At 42.2% G+C, this 18,636-nt stretch overlaps 1 protein-coding gene across 7 annotated transcripts in view; it reads right to left on the reverse strand.

The window, feature by feature from the left end:
- Window positions 1-3,272: 3,272 nt before the first annotated feature.
- The window catches only part of RIMBP2 (RIMS binding protein 2), a 57,729-nt gene continuing 42,365 nt past the window's right edge, over window positions 3,273-18,636 (reverse strand). For 3 of the 7 annotated variants that reach the window (XM_075718374.1, XM_075718377.1, XM_075718375.1), the window contains 6 exons: window positions 15,697-15,881; window positions 13,289-13,457; window positions 9,567-9,670; window positions 7,657-7,728; window positions 5,934-6,068; window positions 3,273-3,461 (listed from right to left, as the gene is read on the reverse strand). In XM_075718374.1, the coding sequence (XP_075574489.1) occupies window positions 3,273-3,461; window positions 5,934-6,068; window positions 7,657-7,728; window positions 9,567-9,670; window positions 13,289-13,457; window positions 15,697-15,881 (854 nt within the window). Of the gene's footprint in view, window positions 3,462-5,305; window positions 5,333-5,933; window positions 6,069-7,656; window positions 7,729-9,566; window positions 9,671-13,288; window positions 13,458-15,696; window positions 15,882-18,636 lie in introns of those variants that run through there. The other 4 variants (XM_075718380.1, XM_075718378.1, XM_075718376.1 and 1 more) reach the window with 2 other exon arrangements.

The following is an 18,636-nucleotide window of genomic DNA, read 5'->3' on the forward strand; positions in this document are numbered from 1 at the left end:
TGCAGTCTGAAAAGGTCTCTGCTTGCTAGAAAAACTATATAATATTTTATTATTTTTTAATACTTATTTACTGAAGTGTTTCTGGGATTCTTCACAGAAGATTATCAGTTGTTCTTATTTTTATTTATGTTTTGGGGAAGCCTTACACAGAATTACTGTTAGCATACAGGATATAGAATTAGGCAGACCGAACCCCAAACTTCTCCAGTGAGTGCATTACACCTTTAATTTCCAAAATGCAGTTGTTGCATCCTTGTTTTTCTTGGCTGTTAAAAATGAAGGCAAAATTTTGTCTTCTAAACTATTTCATATCTTATAAAGAGGCTGTCGGCCTCTGTTGGTTCTCAAGGCTTTGTTTTAAGATGGCGTAGTGCTGCAAAACCTGTGGAAGGGGTTTTAGTACTTGCCCTCGGAAGGGATTTGCAGGCCAGCCAGGAACGGTCTTGCGCTCACTTGCGTCTCCCTAGGAGCAGGGGGCCATGAAGTGGGACTTACTCACGCTGCCGTAGCTGAGGAGGAAGTTCCGTGTGCACCAGTTTCAGGAGTGAGTGTCAGAGGCAGAATTATTCCTGTATCTTACCACAGCTACAGGAACACCTTCATTATCTAAGGCTGCAGTATTCTCCCCACAAAAAGCGATGGCTTTGCCTAAGCTTGAATGCTGTTACGGGGCTGTGACCTACAAAGTCCTACTGGCACGCTTTTTCTTAGTCTTGTAACTTCACATTTACTATGTAGCGCGAGTAAATCAGCATTTTAGACAACTGCAAACATGTAACTGGAATGAACTAAATTTCTCGGTTGACATTGTTTAACTGCATGCTTGTTAAATGAGAAAAATAATTTCCACCAAAGAGTATCAGTGCACTGATGTGCAAAAAGGGTAGATAGTTTTACTATTCGTGGGTGGTTTTTTGGTTTGTTTTTTTTTTGTTTGTGCAGTTCCAAGTAATGGGAATCGCTTAGGCCTTGGTTTGTGTCGTACTTCTGAGACGGTAACTGGTGACTCTTCAGCGGGAGTAGCCTAATTTGTAAAGCAAGGAGCAATTGTGTTGGTGGAAGTTGATTTCAGAGTTTTGCATTACGCGGCACAGAGTCGAACTAGTGCATATGGCAGTATTTGCATCGGCGCTGTTTTTCTTTTTAAACTGACTCGTTGTGAACCTTGTTCCTTTCGAGATTTAAATAAAGTTGTTGCTGTAAGCCTTGCTTGTTGGATCGTGTTAGATGTATTTGCGTACGTACTTCAAGACTGGGCTCTGGGCATGCTGCGTGACACATGCTAGAGTAACTTTCTGACCGGTCTGGAAAGCTCCGGCGGTCTTGCATTTAGATGAGCTTTATTGCGCAGCGTATCTCAGCAGCTGCCAGCAGTTCTGCAAAATGAGGGAGCTCTGTACCTTGTGTTAGTTCAGGTTTCTTTCTTTCCTAGGCTGAGAGAATGGTACCAGCTTCCTGCATGTGAAATTTGTAACGAGAGGCGTAGGGGCTTTTGGCAAATATTTTGGTCTTTCCGCTGTCGTGCAGCGGTAGCTTCCCCTATTCACTACTTAGCACTTTGCGTTTCTTCCTGGTTACGTACCGCTGACCATACCTGTGACGGGCGTTCGATCCGGTTCCTGTCGCTTGAGGTCAGCAGAAGAGCGGTGAGTGCAGCCCCTTCCTCCGTCAGCGGCGGAAGGCGGGGAAGCGGTGGCTGCGGCGTTTGAGCGTGGCGCTCGTGCCGTTACCGCACCCTTGATGATGGCTCCCTGGGCGTGGCTCTCGCCATCCTGCCTAATCCTTTAGAAAGGGAGGGAAGGCTGACGCTGTGGTCAAGCAGCTGATACAGCAGATTCATGAAACATACTGCACTCTACAAAATATCAAATGATTTATTTATAGAAAATATAATACACAACAGTTGTACACATGCACACACCCACACGGTACTTTACCACAAATTTAGGCCGGCTATTTTCTTTAATTAAATGTTATAATCTAGCACACGGTATCTTACAGTAATTTACATCATTATCTGAAGACACAATGGGGAAGCATTGATCATTCATTTATAAACCTTCCATAAATTACAAAAAGAAAGGCAGTCTGAAAAGTATGTATAAACAGTAAAAACAATTTACAAATGGACAGGAATTACAAAATAGTAACAGCCAATGACTGCCATCACTGTGTAAGATTGTTTTTCTTGAGATGCCAATATTGCAATTAAGGTTTGGTTCTCACCTGCTGCGGCCTTTTTACTGGCTGCGGCTTGCGTACGTAACACAGGTTTTCACTTTTTACTTTAGACATGCGCTTTATCTTGAATCTGACATCAGCAATATGAAATGCCCGGTAACTTAGGACTGGAGCTCCGCAGGAAAAGAGTTGGGGAGTAAAGGCTTTTTTGTTGTGGACTTTCTGTTTTGATTTTTCCCCCCCCCCCCCCGCCTCTAGTAATTTAGAACAGTGACCCAGGAACTCCAAAACTGGAGGCTGTACGGTTGAAGCTGGGTGAGTCTCTGAATACCTTCCACTGTATCTGATTTGAGTTTAGTGACGATGTTGACAAAAGAAAGCGATACAAGGGGGTTGGGTTTAAAAAAAAAAAAAAAAAAAGAAAGAAAAAAAGCAGCAAAAACCCCAAAAGAAAGCATTTTGCACAGCACTTCCAAACTCCCAGGAGTTACATCAGACATTGAATGGAGTCAGTAACATAGTACTTGATCTTAAATTACCATGTTTTAGGGCAGATGAAGACAGTTGAATGCACAGTACATACAAAGTATACGCTGTATATTTATTAGACAGTACAAATCATTGTGCATTAATAAGGCAAAACATCAAGGCTGATTAAACTAGGAGTTTCAAGACCATTTTTGGTTATGATAAAGACCAGACACAGTGGGGTGATCTCTGAACCAGGAATCAATGAACGGGGTTTTCTTCCCCCCGCTCGTGGTTAAGGGAGACCAAAGGCTGAGATTTATCCAATGGAGTTGCAGGTGTTGAGTTGACTTCAAATCAAACCATGTTCTTCTGGTCTTAATCCCACAACATTTTTTAAATTTTTTTTTTTTTAAAGAAAAAAATATTTGCAACAACTAATCCACTTCCTTTTTTCTTGCTGTTTTGATTAAGCAATTCACATGATTCTGTTGGTGTCAGAGTTAAAAACGCAAAGGTTTGGTAAAGTACTGCATAGTCATGAAAGCCCTAGTTTTGACGATTTAAAAAAAAAAAAAAATACACAGACTGGAAGCTTTACAAGTTGTCCAGGAGTACATGAATCATTTCACTGCACCAAGCTTTTTCAGCAGTTTCTTGCCTTTGGAAAGCAGCCCCTTTTTCTTTTTCGAGGACATTTCCCTGCCTCTCCCGGGACTACCAGAACCCATAGGTGACGTAGGTGACCCAGAATGGAGATGAACTGTGGGGGATGGTGCTCTCCGTGAGGTACCTGTATTCTCAGGAGGAACCTATTAGGTACATTGTTATAATTTATTGAATGTTTGAAGGCTTAAAAGCTGTTATCATCAAGAAAGTTGGTAACATCACTTGTCCCATTACCCACTTAAACAAAAGGGCTGGTTCCTTTCTGCTTTGTGGCTTAAAATACTGTATGGGCTTATGGAAAAGATGTAAATTTTGAGGAAAAAGAAGTATAGACAACAGAAAACGCTCCAGCAGAGCCCTGTTTCGGTTGTACTTTTTTAAAGAAAGCATTCGATACGGTTGTTTTGCCATAGTTCTGGCCGCATAAGCCACAAAACTGGTTTTGGTTTTGCATTTCAGTACTCAGTACAAAAATTAAGAGAGATACTTTTAGCTAGAGATTTAAGAAAAATAAATGTGTTAATTACTACAGATTAGCAAGCTAGAGAAGCCAAACCTTTTTCAGAAGAAATTACTTAAAACGCTACATGATAATTTGTGGGTTTACTGTCCTTTTAAATGCCTTTTCTTTAAAATTGGCTAGCAAACTTTATGTACATATTTGAGAAGATGGCACACGGGCTTAAAAAAAAAAAACAAAAACAACCAAACCAAAACAAAGGAAAAAGAAAAAGCTAAAATGAACCTTAATCGCAATCAAAGAAAGCTTAAAGACCCTGACTGCTTGATGTGTGTGCTGCAGCTATGAGGTTGCTGAATGATGGTGGATACTCATACCATAGTTAGATGACAGCATTCCTAAATATTTTAAACAGCTATTTTTTTTTTTTTTTCCTCAATCATCAAAAGCGCTTGAATGAAAATGCTAAAACTACTTATACTCAGCCTATCCTAATTACAGCGCCCGGCTGGCAAAATGTGCTGCTATCAATTAAGATGATATTTTCATAGTAGAATCCAGGCCGTAGGGACCCCTGTTCTCTCGTAGTTCGAGTTAAAACATCAGCACTGTACTGGCTTGTGCAACAGTGAGTTAAGCAAAGGGGCTTCAAGCCTACTTTGATTTTAAATCAAGGTCTAATTCTAATGTAAAAAAAAAAACCCAACTCGGTAAAGCACCCCAACGTACACCTGAAGATACCATGTCTTTAGTCTAATGCATCCATTCCGGGAGCTGCATGTGTCACGCTGAGACATCTATTGCATTGGTAAACCAAACAGCTGCGAGTATTTCAAACGCGCACTCGCTAGGAGAAGCCGAGCGAATCGTAGCGTACCAAGGGATTTTTTTTTTTTTTCAGAATTGTTGAATGGTTGGTCTTAGGCAAACTGGGGTATAATCGATCACAGAAACCGCATTTTAAGGCAGACAATTTGCGTAGCTGTATTTGAGCGTAACGAGCTTCAAAACCAACTATACCCTCGTAAACTACGGTACGTAGCAGCTTGCGCTTCGTTTGTACGTTCGTTAAGGGTCGGGGGTGTTGTGCTTTTCTCTTGACACGGGAGCTTGGAATTTTTACTTCCCAGGTTGGCTAACAATGCAATATGCAGCTTTAGTTTGTAGGGCGGTTAGACATCGAACTCCTTTCTATGTAAACGTAGACATTTAGCTCATGAAGAAATATGTTCCAAACGTTGACCTTCATAAAGCGAGGTCTGATTGACGTATTTCTGAGGATTCCTTTGTAAAGGATTTGTCTCCTAAAAACACTAAATTGACTTGATTGGGTGCAGTAAAAGCATACAGCCTATTCTTCTGTGGCCAAGGAGTTTGGAGACATATTTCTTTTCTTTTTTTCTTTTCTTTTGCTTTTTTTCCCCCACAATTAAGTTTCAAGACTTGCATTAGATAGCCAGGTAGCTTTAATTGAAATCTCTACTGGTATCTTCAGTTGCTCACTTACGTGAAGGCTACATTGCCTTATTAAGGTGTGAAATGAACACTCTTCTTCTGTTTCCAAGCAGATGAGCAAAGAAATAAAAATATATATAAAATATATAATATAGAAAAGTATTGCAGTGATGAAACAAAACCAAAAATGAGATACTCTAAACACGATTAGTCTTTCACAAAAGAGAAGTGTCTGGGCAATGACCTAGCGCCGGTTGGAACAGGAAGGCTTAAGGGCGAGCAGATGGGCGCTGTCAGTCAGCTGCTTTGGCAAGCTGCATTTAAGGGCAGGCGGTACCAGTCCTTCCTCCGCGAGACCTTTCTCTTTCATCTACCTACTGCGTGTAGTAAGGGGCGTTTGGCGGCATTAGGGAGTAACTACTTCCAGCAGGGAAAAGCTGTTTACACTCAAAGTATAACTGAAGGTACTGCAATGACTGCGATCACATGGTAAATTTAGTTTCTTTCATTTACAAACATAACGAGCTAGTGGAAAGCTAAGCCAAGTCGTTTTTTTTCCCTTATGTTTCATTTTCTATATTTGAAAGTTAATTTTAAATGGGCAGGTGGATTTAAAATGGTAAAAGTAATGTCTGAATTATAGACGAGACAGAATGGAATGGAAAATAAAAATTTAAGTTTTTCTTATTCGGTTGCTTACCCTTTTTGCTTTTGTACGCATCGGTGTATCGTGAACATATCGCGAGGGTGCGTCGGATAGGTAGACTTCAACATCATCAGGCACTTCTTCGAGGAAGTTGGAAGGAACCAGCCCCTTTTGTCCGTTAAGTTCACCCTGCAACACGATGAAAAGGTCGGCGAATGTTTTAATTAAAGCAAACAGGTTCCCAAGAAGGTGAGGAGATGCTTTTGACTATTTCAAAGCTGGTGAGGAAGAGGAAGTACCCATCCAAGGTCATGTGGGACTTGAGGAGCTTACGCGCTTTTGAGGATCACAAGAGTCGGGTGTGTAACCGAGAGCAGCCGCGGCCCGCGGCTCGCCACGCACGGGGGAAGCGGGACCTGCATTCCCAGGCGCTTTCTAGACTGGGGTCCTTGGGGCTGCAGCACCACAGCTGTGCGTGCTGCCGGGCTGCACGCCCTAAGGGCGCTTCCGAGCGAGCACGTTACTCCTTTGGGTCTCAACGGGGGCCGCTGCTAAAACGCATCTGAAAGAGGCAGCCGGGGCCGTTCTCTACGGCCAAGACACCGGGGAAATGGAAAACGCGAGGTCGGGGTGCAGGTTGGCAGCTACCATCAGCTTGAGCACAGTTGGGCTGGGCAAGCAACGCGGGGACGTTGGCTCCCGTGATTAAACTCTCAGCGGCATGACGAGGTAGGATGGCCAGTTAAAGGACTACTGGACCATTTCGTTGGTTTAACCAAACAACCCTTTACTGTAGGGACAGGCTCGCTCTAGGTTTTTCTCCCACATGAAACACCTTACCCGTTAGAAGTCAGTCACACATTCGCACAGATACACACAGGATCAAAACACACATTTTGCAGCAAGCCAAATGAGGCAAAGATTACTTCTAAAACGCCAGAGGCAGCTGGGAGCGGCATGAACGCCACTTCCTAAAACCAGGGGCCGCGGGGGCAAGAGCCACCCGGCTTCGGTGCCCTACGGGCTCCTCCTGCTGCGGGAGCGGCTCAGGTCCCGCTCCCGGCTCGCGCTTCCCGGGGCCGGCTGCGGCCTCAGGCTGCCAGGAGCAGCGCGGGAGCGGTGGTGCCAGCCCCACGGCGGCCGTGCTTCCAGGCATGCCCTTGGGGTCGGCGCTTTTGCTGCGGTAGGATCGCGGCTATTCCCGCAACAGCCAAGGAGCTTCTCCCAAGTAGCTAGCGAAAGCACAAGAGGGAATGGGCTCAAGCTGCGCCAGGGGAGGTTTAGATTGGATATTAGGAGAAATTTCTTCATGGAAAGGGTGGTCAAGCATTGGAACAGGCTGCCCGGAGAGGTGGGGGAGTCCCCATCCCTGGAGGGGTTCAGAAAACGGGCAGATGTGGCACTTGGGGACATGGTTTAGTGGGCATGGGGGTGTTGGGTTGATGGTTGGGCTGATGATCTTAGAGGGCCTTTCCAACCTTAATGATTCCTAGTTTTTACTTTCATTAAAAATAATCCAGCCACCAAGCCAGGAAACATGAAATTGCTACTCTCCCCTTAATTGGTTTAGTGGTGGACTTGGTAATGTAGGTTAATGGTTGGACTGGATGAGCTTAAAGATCTTTTTCCAACCTAAATGATTCCATGATTCTAACACACCGAGCTGGAACTGTGACCTGAAATCCCGCCCCCAGGCTGTCATTTATTAACTCATGCTGGCGAAGATCACTCCAGCAGTTTGTAGCAGTTTGAAGTGAGCGACCAGAAGCTGACTTACATAGTAAAATCCATCTTCATCGATTTCACCAAAGACGGTGATAATGTCCCCCGTGCAGAACGTCAGCTCAGCCTGCAGGAGAAGTAACACATGGCAGCGCACGTTTGTTAGGCAAAGGTTAACATTTTCTTTCTTATTAGCAAATCCATTATAAAATTTTCCCTTTATTTTACGACACAGTTGGTGAAACTGAATTGAACTTCAAGAGTAAAACTTTTTTTTTTTTAATTTTTTTCTTTTTTTACCTTGCTAAATCGGGCGCCTCTCCCGCTAGGTCCTAGACACCTGCAGGACTACCTGCGACAAACGAGCTGAGTGCAACCAGACCTTGGAGATCCTCAGAACTCCTCTGCGCAAAGCCGTGAACCTGAACAACCTTCGAAGCTTTGAACTACGTGACTTCAAAGGTTCCTTAAAGTCAGTCTTCATGTGAGGGGGGAACGACACGGAGGGGAGGCACCCGGCTCAGGGCCACGCTGTGCACGGAGCTGAGTGCCGGGACGCGCGGGTACAGGAACAGCCGCAACCGCTCTTCCTGAAACACCGAGTTCCTGAACTGGAATTGCGGCGCTACGCTGGATTCCGGCCAATAAAGGCTCCCTAGCAGGCATCTTCAGTCTGATCTGCAGTGTACTGGGCTCTTTTTAATCACCTGTGGTTTAAGTGTAATTTAATCAGGTTTGGGATCTTTTTTAACTTATTTTTTTTAATATCCTTTGGCCATGGGAAAGAGAACAAATAAAGCATCTGCACTATATCGGTACAATTTATTTGATTTGTTGCCCAAACTGCTTTGTAACACCATAATTTAGAACCAGATTTGGTTCAGTGAGAAATATAAGACCACTCTGGCTGAGTTTTAAAGCACCGAGTCCCACAAATACCAGAATTCACTGTCTTCTTGAAAAAAATTCCAAATTGTTCTACAATTCACCAATCCAAAAAAAAAAAAAAAAAAAAAAAAAAAAAGGCTAATTGAGGAAGCTCCTGGTATCTTTTTTTAGAGCCTTGAGTGTACCCTGACCTTCTTACCACAGCACATATATAAATGAAACTTGCATCAACTCTTGATTGAGGGACTGGCCATGTAACACCAAAGACAACGCAAAAAGTGATTCCATTGTTGCTGACGGCAAACACAGAGAGATGGGAGACTGCGTGTGGGCAGATGGAAGATGAACCCCTAATGACAATCCAGCTAAGGGTTTTTGAAATGAGGATCGAGCTAATGCTCAGCTGTTGTTTAAGTTATCCTCACATTGTTATAAAAAAAAGATTACAGGCAACGCACACTCATGAAAGCTCAGATGCCTCAGTCAAGAGCCTGAAATACAATATGTCATGAATGCTGTCCTACTGTGCTCTGCCGTTCGGGTTGCAAAGGAGGGTTGGTTTTTGGAGGAATTGCAAGGTAGGTTACCGAGGGGTGACAGCAGCCTTCCCTGTCGGCATGAGCTAGGACGCGTCTCAAAAATAATCATGCTCTTATGTGGAAACGTACAAAGGAAATTTGAGAACAGTAGGCGGAAAATTATAATTCCCTACTATTTATAACTCCATGCCTTTTTCCTTATAGACTTTTGTTATATAGATACATATACACATATATTGCACAACCATATATCCATAACTGACTCTATAATGTACTGAGCCATATTAAATAAATCCTACAAAGGATATTCCTGGATTTTCTTTGAAGAACAACCATAAATCTACTTGTACAGAAGTCATAAGCTTGCCATATACACCTGCCCAAAAACACTTGACCAGGGTTTGTAATGCTGAACTTTTTTTTTTTTTTTTTTTTTTTTTTGCACACCCACTCTAAATGTATAATGGTGCTTGTTAATACCTTTTAACTAAATTACGGCTCCATCAACGGTAAACACCGTAAGCAGTTATGTCCCTACCTCTACATCAACGTTAGGAGAACTCTCTCTTGGGTCGTAATCGTACAGTGCCACCATCCTCCTTGTAGCCACGGAATGTTGCCTGCCGCTCCGTCGGTTTCTTTCTGTTCCGATCACAAGGAGAGCAAGGGAAGGAAAGCTATCAAAGTTATTTTGAAAAGAAAAACAAGGTGCAATTTTTCCCCACGTCATTTCCACAACAGCGCAGTGACCATGCTGATAGTTCTCTAGCACAGCGGTAAAAGGTCACAGATTACCAATTCTATTACCCTGGATAAAGGTTTCAAAACAGCACATACGTGTCATAAATAATTTTTTATTAGTTGGCTTGCCCTCTTTATTCTAAGCCACTGAATCCTCTGAACAGTATTTATCCGCCAAACTAATGTGCCAAAATTTTCAGCCATTCTTGGTTGTAAAAATCGGAGGTTACCAGGGTATACATTCCAAAGCCAAACATTCAAAATTCTTCTTTGCGTCATTTTATTCCAAATTCCACATTTACTGCCTATTCCCTTCCCCCTCTCCTAGTCACAAGGAACTTTGTGCCTGGGATTATCCTTCAGCTTTCTCCTGGGAGACTGGGAGGAGAAACGGCCGCTCCCGGCTGTCCCACAGCAAGAGAGGCTGCCCCTTATGGAAGCGCTTTGCAATAGTTTCAAGACTCTGACTACAAAAACACATTCTCAAGTACTGTTTAATTTTACAAGTTTCCTTTGTGGGGAACAGAAGGAAAAGAGTAAAATTTGTACTTTCCAGGAACCGCATGAAATGTTTCTTGACTGATAGTAAACGTGTACGGAGAAGTCCAAAATGGGCTTCGTTTGAAATTCGAATGGTATTAGCATGATTCTTGCGGATGGTTGCTGTAGCAAGAGAAACATGCTTGTGAGTGCTACCTCCAGCCAGGCACCGAGGGCGGGTCTGCCGAGCGGTATGCGGCGTGGCAAAGGAAGCCTGGGCGTGGGAGGCCCCCTACGGCCGGTTGGGCAGGAGGGTGGGCGTTAGAGGTTGGGCTAACAGAGCAAATACCGTGCAGCGTACCCTCGCAGCTGTCACATCACCCAACGGCTGCTGCCGAAGCTTTCAGTCAGAGGAGATCACTTACTTTTGCAGTGGGTGGTTTGGAGTTTATTTCCCCAGCTACCAACGCAAGGGATTTACACAGGACACAAGGAGAGATCCACAGTGAGGGCACGGACCGTAACAGACGCGGGACCCGAACCCCCTGATTCCCCAAAGCCTGGATCAACCCGCACCGAAATGACTGTCTCAGAGTCCATTTTGAAGTACTTCTCCGGGGCAAAGACACTGCCCACTGCTCAAGGTCAAGGGCCCCTCTACGACCAAGGAAAGAATCCCAAGGGACCCTACGTGTAATGGCTACGCGACAGCATTTTCCAACTTCTGGCTTCCAAAAGTTCAAAGGCATTAAAAAAAAATAATAAATCTAGACAGCTCAAATCATTTCAGCTAATTTACAGCTTGAATCAAATTATTGGTTCTTAGCACAGACCTCTTTTAGACTTTCTGGATCTGCGGTGTACAGAGCGTGTGCTCTCTTTGAAACGGTCACAGTTGACTTCAGGAAAGGAATGCATACAAATAAAAGAAGAAAAGATATGAAGCTGTTCAAAGTTCTGTTTTTAAGGATTTCATGTGGGCAAAGGATTAAGAAAAAGATGGTCATACGAACACAGCATGTAAAGTGTCTGATATGACATTAAAAAGATGAGTAACGATACGAGACAGACTGGAATCAGACTGGAGCCTGCTTCTGCTAAAAATCCACGTGGGCAGCCTCCGTGGCAGTGAGGGTCTGAGCACGTGGATCTCTGCTATTCAGAATATGTATTTAGTTTAAGATTAAGCCAAACTAACTATTCTTTCCAAATGCATAAGCAGGAGCTTTTGTTGGTTTTTGTTTTTTTAAACGGCTAACAATTTAAATCCGTATTAAAGAGAAAGTACATGACGCTTTTGAAGTGCTAAAATATTTAAAGGTGAACTGCTGGGGGTAGGTTGCTAACAGCTTGCTCGGAAACATCCCGGAATAAAAAGAATTGCTTACAAATGCAAGGCAGGGCAACATTTCTGTCACAAAGTGCCTCTCCCTCTTTCCAAGATAAAGACTTTCTGATTTCTCAGCTATTTTGGGAGACACTGCCAGATGAGCACAACAACAAAAAAAAATCCAATTATATTTGCAAAATATGACCCCTAGACAGCCAAAATATTCACATTCTGGGGAGCTGTGTAGGTTAGTGGCTTCATTTTCACAAGCGGTCCTTATCAACAACTTGCTGACTTTGATAAGGACTGAGAGCACTGAGCAGGACTACTTAGAGCAGTTTCCATCGCAGCTGTTTAGGCAGATACTTTCCATCCCCACGTGTGACCTCCTTGCTGGAAGCAGAGATGTATTTCGACCCTTCTTAATCCCCTCAGGCCCCCAGTTGTGTTACAGGTGCCCCTAAGGCAGGGCAGGTGCCTTGCTCTGACAGACCTCAAGCGATGCCGACCCGTGCCGAAAGCACTGCTTGTGCGGAGTAATGCTGTCGGCAGCCCGGCTATTGGGGCGCGTCTGCGGGCCCCGCTGCGTGCCCGGCCCAGCTCTGTCCCACCAAAGTGGGTGTAGGGGCGTAGGGGTGCGTGCCGTAGCTAGAGGAGCAGGTGGCTTTACCAGTGCACGTGGGTGGGAGCATTTGTGGCATTTATGTGGCATAGGTAAATAAATACACAGATTTGAATTAAGAACTCAATTAAGAATTTAAGAACTGAAATCATCCTTCCCTTTCATGGACAATGCAGAATTCTGAAATATCTCAACACCTTAGAAAAAAAAAACAACAACAAAAAAATTTGTCTCACATTTACTAATACAATTTTGGAAGCGATAAGGTTTTATTCAATCTAAGAAAACAATTGTGCAAGATTTCTTTGGGTTTTTTAGCAACCACTTTTACAGTTCACTTTTAAACAGGACTGAACCAATCCCAGCCCTTTATACCCTCTGAATTATGTGGAAAATTTTAAAACATATTGAGAAAGTTGTATGAAATTTATTTTTAGAAAGAAATCTAAGTTAAGATACTTGCATTGCATATCTGTGTACAACATTGAACCGATGATGAAACACAAGTGGTTCACAACACAGAATTGTTTGGCCAAACTCTGCTTTTTAAAGGGTTTGTTACTGCAATATTCATAAAATCTCGTAATATATAGTGCTCTCCCCAGTGAGGTTACACATAACCCTTTGCCACCATCCCTTTAAATTATTGGTAAAGTAGGAAAATGTAGAAGAGTAAAAATAACAACAAATAAGTGATTCTTTTTATGCTTTGCAGCAGTGAGCGTATCACAAAGCACCTCAGCACAGCACACTCCAAAGCACAGGGATCATGTTCTGTGTCTAGAAATCTTTCAGGTGACAAAACCCTTTGGGTTTTTTTTTTTTTTTCTTTTTAAATAAGAAAAGGAAGTAATGTGTGGAGTGGTGAAGATACAAGTCCCCATTTGCAGCAAAAGATGTGACCAAGATTAAATACTAGTTGAATAAAGTCATCCAGATACTGACACAGAATGTATCCCATGGTGTAGTAAATTGCTGTAAAATTTAGATGCATCTGCATATAGTAAAAACAAAAGGCAAAGCAGATCCAGCCAAGTTAATAGCACCCAAAAGTGAGGAGAAGTGAAGCGTATATATTTTTCCTTACCAATTTTCTCAACTGGTGTGTTCAAAGGAAGAAAGCCTTGTTTTAGAAGCTGATCCATCATCTCCTCATCGTCTGCTTGGATCTCAGAGACCATATTGCATGGGATAAGGCCGATTCTTGTACAGGTTTCTCCACGATAGAATCCATCAGCATCTTTGTCCCCATAAACCTGTTATTCAAAGAGCGATAATGTTGGTCAAGAAAGGTTTGAGCATTTAGGAACTTTAATCAGGCTAGATGGTTACTAAAGCATAGACAGATGACTACAGTTTGGATGGGGAATTGTATTAGGTTTTGACTACTCTGACTTATGTTACAAAACTGGAATTGTTACGTTAATTTGAATTATGACTGCAGATACATAAGCAGAATTTGGACCTTTTCTGTTAGCAGTGAAAAGTACAAAAAGTGAGAGACACCGTTAAAAGTCATCGGTTTCTCCCTGTGCTGAGCCACAAGTATACTTAATGGTTTACACTCATGTTTGTGGAAGTATTCACAGAGCACCATCTTTGGTGCCATCTGAACTACGCTCAAAATCAAGCATTTGCAAAACTGTGCCAAGAGTGGTTACTTGGACTAGAAAAACTTGTATATTAGGTATTAGGCATTTTGATCATTTCCTTGATATATGTACTTACTTAAGCTCTGCTATTGTCTTTCTGGGAAACATGAATTAAGGTATAAAAATAGCATGAATTCTCATCAGTGAGAACAGGTAAATCCAAAATTTCTCTTAAATTCTAAAAATGCAGTCAATTCATAAAGGCTACTAATGATACAAAGGCCTAGATCGAGGACTGTACTGAACAAAAATGACGTTCTTAAGGCCAAACTGATGACTGAGTTTAGACTGCTCCTTGTTTAGGCTCAGTCGTTTTTCTTTTCTTTAAAAACAAACAAAAAACCCCAAACCAATCCCTTCAGTTCAAATCAGGGTTCATTAAAAATGACCGTTGAACGGCCTCAACTTTCTAGAGCAGGAACGTTTTTCAGTTTTAATCACTAAATATCCATGATTTACCTGGCACCACTACTACGTCACACAGTAGAGCACGTGTGACCGTAACACGTGTACGGGACAGACTTCATACAGCTCGTGGTGGAACTGACCCTCCGCCACGCCGCTGCTCAGGTGACGTAGGAAAAGCATTTTGAAAGTGCGAACTAAGCCATCTTCTCAACAATTTGATGAGAAATTCAAAGCAGCAGATGACATAGTAGTCACCATGGTTCCAAATATAAAATCAACATCACTGAGAACAAATATCTGATGTGGGATCTCTCTAGACTTTTCAGTGCCAAACAGGTACATATTTGTGAAGAAACACTTAAACAGGTTCCATATTTTTGGCATAAATCTTCTGTCATGTAAGGAGGTAAGCAAAATATCTAACAAAGTATTTAACACTAAAAAAAATTGTGATTTAGGATACACATATCTGTGTTAGGATCTGATTGAACACAGTGGAAGGCAGTCAGTATTTTAATAGCTTAAGTTACATTTTTATCTTTGAAATGGGTAGTGTAACAAATGAGTCTATTTTTTCAGGTTCTGTTTCAGCTCTTACTCAAATCTAGTTACCCTTGGACTACCCAGCAGCTGTTCCTTTCGCCTCTCTCACTTCTGCCTATTTTGCACCAGATCAATAAGATACAAGGCTGCAGGAGGAGATGCTTACGTTTGCTGATTCAACAAAAAAATCTGCTAGCTCTTTAAAATCAGATCAGCAAACTCAACAAATCTGCCTTGCAGCTGCACAATCATAGGATGAGGCAAGCCGGGATGGAGGGCTGGCTAAAAACATTGACAGAGCCCAACACCATCCCTGTCACGTGAAATGGGGCTGATTTGTCTTCTGCACCCTGTTGAAGGCAGCTTGTGTATTTTAAACCAGTCAGCACAGGGAGTGGTTTTCCCAGTTTCAGAATAGGATGGCTCTGGAAGAGAAATACCTAAATTTTGGACCTTAATTAAGCGTACAGTAGCTAGGAGTGTTCAACATTTAAATAAAATGCAGCAGCTCTGGTACGTATGAAGGTACCACACTAAGCCCTTCAGCGGTACCTCTGCAGGAAAGACATCCTCTCTGAAGCAGTTTTTCCTGCAGGGTTTGTGGCAATGGACATGGGGGGCTTCAGAGTCACAATTTTGGTCTTAGCACCTAAATCTCTAATTGAGTCTGGCCCTATCTATAGCAACTTTGAGATTTTTGCCCATTGCTTCATTATTTTTAAGCCATTAGCACTAGATATTAGATTCCAGATCCAGTGAGATTTACAGCCTGAACCTCTGGAGGAAAAAAACCCCTTGGACTTTAGCCACACAAGTTGCTTTCTCCACGGGGAGCAAAGGAGAGCCTGTTTGTAAAACTGTGTCCTTCATTTCCTTTGTTTTCAGATCCCACCTTAATGATCTGTCCTTCTTTAAACGGCAGCTCTTCTTCTGCAGCATCAGGATTTGGGGACATTGTCAGCGGATCGTAGTCAAAAAGTGCAACAAATATTCGAGTAGAAATATCCTCTGTGCCAGGATCTGTTTCTGATTCTTCATAAATATCTGGAGAAAGATGGTCATGACCACCATAGCCATCTATGAAAGTAAATTCAGAAAAGAACAATTCAGTAACACAAGTTGGCCTCATCTTTCAACTATTCCAGTTAATATTTGAAAAATGATTGGCATTTCAGTGAAAAAAACCCAATAACTTAATGCATGTCCTATTAAGCTTGGTGGGTGGCTTTTTTTTTTTTAATTAGTGAGTTGTTATTTTTTAAAAAAGCATATACAATCTGCATGCACTGAATATGGTGTTGATCTCCTACACCACACTGACATTTACACATGTGAATACAGCTCATGTAAGAAAGCAATTTTTGTTAGGTTTACTAGAGTTTGCCATAAATTAATAAAGCACGTTACGAGTGACATAATGATGAGTCTGATCGGCTTTATCACTACTGCAAAAATAACCATGCTTTGGATCCACCTGTTTTCCAGCACAGCTGCTTCTGCTCTTCATGGACACAAGAAAGCACATCCCAGCTGTGTTGACATACCATGTTTTAGGTACCAGGTTTAAAACATGGTCATAACCTCTCCAGACAGGCAAGAAGAAATGTATTTCAGTAGCGTTAGTTACGCCAGGGTTGGAACTACACTGCCTATGATTTTGTGTAAACACGGTCAATAGTTAACATAGCCAGCAGTGCCCTGAACCAACCCAAATGCTAACAAGATGTGTTCAACTCCAGGAGGAATGGTTAGCTGTGACTGCAATTAACCATAAGCTCATTAGGAAAGATCGTCCATGAATATCACACTTGGCACTGCACTGAACTCTGTCCACTGCAGGGTACTAAATCAATTAGGACATAAAAAAAATGAGAACTGACGTTTTGTCTCGTGTATCTTCCAGACTTTTCAAATGACTTGGAGAATGCGTTTCATTCACGATTCAACAACATACTTCAGGATGGACTTCAGTAAAACCGAATTAAAAATTAGGCCATAATGGCTAATAATGAGTGTTTTAATTGACGGGTTTCAAAAGGCTTTTAATTTTGTTTTGAAAGAGCATGTGGCAGTGCTTTCCCAAAAAATAGGCTCTTTCAAGACACATGAAGTTGAAGTCCCAAAAAATAAAGCCCTCAAAATCACCAGCCACTTCTGAAAAACTTGGTTTATTACGCACGTCCCGCTAACTTCAGTGGGGGTCATGTACTTTTGGTCTTTGCTGAATCAACACTTATCATCCAGCTTACAAGATCCTTCACAATGAATAAATTGAGAAAGTGATGTTATGAATTACAATGAAAATGCAGTTCAACTATATCAAAATTTTTCCAAACAATATTCATATTAATACGATTTTTAGCGTAATCGCCTCTTACAAATTAAACTACCATTTTTGGTAATAGTTTGAACATTCAGTATGGAACGTTTTAGATGAAATTCCTCTTTTTGCCTTTACACCAGATGCATTTTAGTCAACATTTAGTATTTTTAAACTCCCAGAAAAAAATTTCAGAGGGTCACAGCTTTAAGGGAACAGCTATTAACTCTTGGGTCCAGAGCGCAAGAAAGAATGTGAATAGGGAAAAATGCAGAACAGCAAACGGGCAGGGAAAAATTCCAGCCAAGAAGCTTTAGGCAGGCACAAAGCACAGAAAGGAAGTGTGGGAGAAGGGCACATGTGGGACAGAAAGCAATGGGACACAAAGGATGGGATTCTTCTCTGCTCTGTTCTCCTCCCACAGTCAGGTTGCAGCCAACCTGTGGTTCATACTCAGGCCCACCAGGCAGTGTAAAACAGGTGGGTTAAGGGGTGTTTTGGTTTGGTTTTTAAATTAAAAAATATTGATTTTTGCATCCAACTCCAACTGCAGTTAATGGGGGTTAGGTGCAAACATGAATTATAGCCAAATGCATCTCTGTTAAAAGCACTGGCCTGTAACAATCTGACCCAGAATAGTCATGTTTGCTTCAGTGAACCAGAAAGCAAATCATCTCTTGATTAGCTCACTAGCCACTTATTCTTTCAAGAGGTATGTACCTAGATCATAGAGATACGCACACACATACTTGTGTATGTAAAATCTTTGGATGCAGCCAGCCAGGTTCCCAACTGATGCACGGTTGCAACCACAGTTGCATTGAATTCGCTAGCTATACACCGATAGACACAAGCTGATGATCTGGTTGTAAGTCAGTCGACACATTTGCTTTGAAACTCAACATTAAATTATGATTTACCTAAACTTTCAGGGCCCCTTTTGTTTCATTTCAGATATCAAAAAAAGCCTAATGTGGTTCTTAGCTCTATATATGGCCTGGGCTGCTTTTATGGGTTGTTAGACACTTCAATTTACTGTGTTATGAACTATGAAGACCGAGTTGTTGATCATGTAATGATTTCTATGTTGATGAAGCAACAAATACTATCAGTAGTGGGTATAATTGCCTTACTTGTGTAATGCCAGTTTGTCATTACGATGTAATTATGCCTAAAAATAAGAATAATTCTTGTCTTCACCAAGTGACACAGCCAAAGTCCTGCATGGTCACTGAAAAGACCCCGAATCTTCGTTTAGCCCAAGGCGTAAATCAGAATAATGTTTGGTAACTGTTCCCTGTTACAGGACGTTGGGTTGTGACATACCAGCTAACTGTTTGTCCCTGTCCAGACTATATGAATCAAGTGGAAATGGGGTGATTTTGATGAATGGTTGTTCAGGTGTGTACAGTAAATACTGACTGGCGTTAGTAGCAGCATAGCTTCACAGAGGTTCATGCAATGCAGTGTGCTTGGACTCAGTCGAGTAAGGAAGGGTGGCTGCAGAGCAGT

This window comes from Pelecanus crispus, chromosome 11 (assembly GCF_030463565.1).
Source record: "Pelecanus crispus isolate bPelCri1 chromosome 11, bPelCri1.pri, whole genome shotgun sequence".
NCBI lineage: Eukaryota > Metazoa > Chordata > Aves > Pelecaniformes > Pelecanidae > Pelecanus > Pelecanus crispus.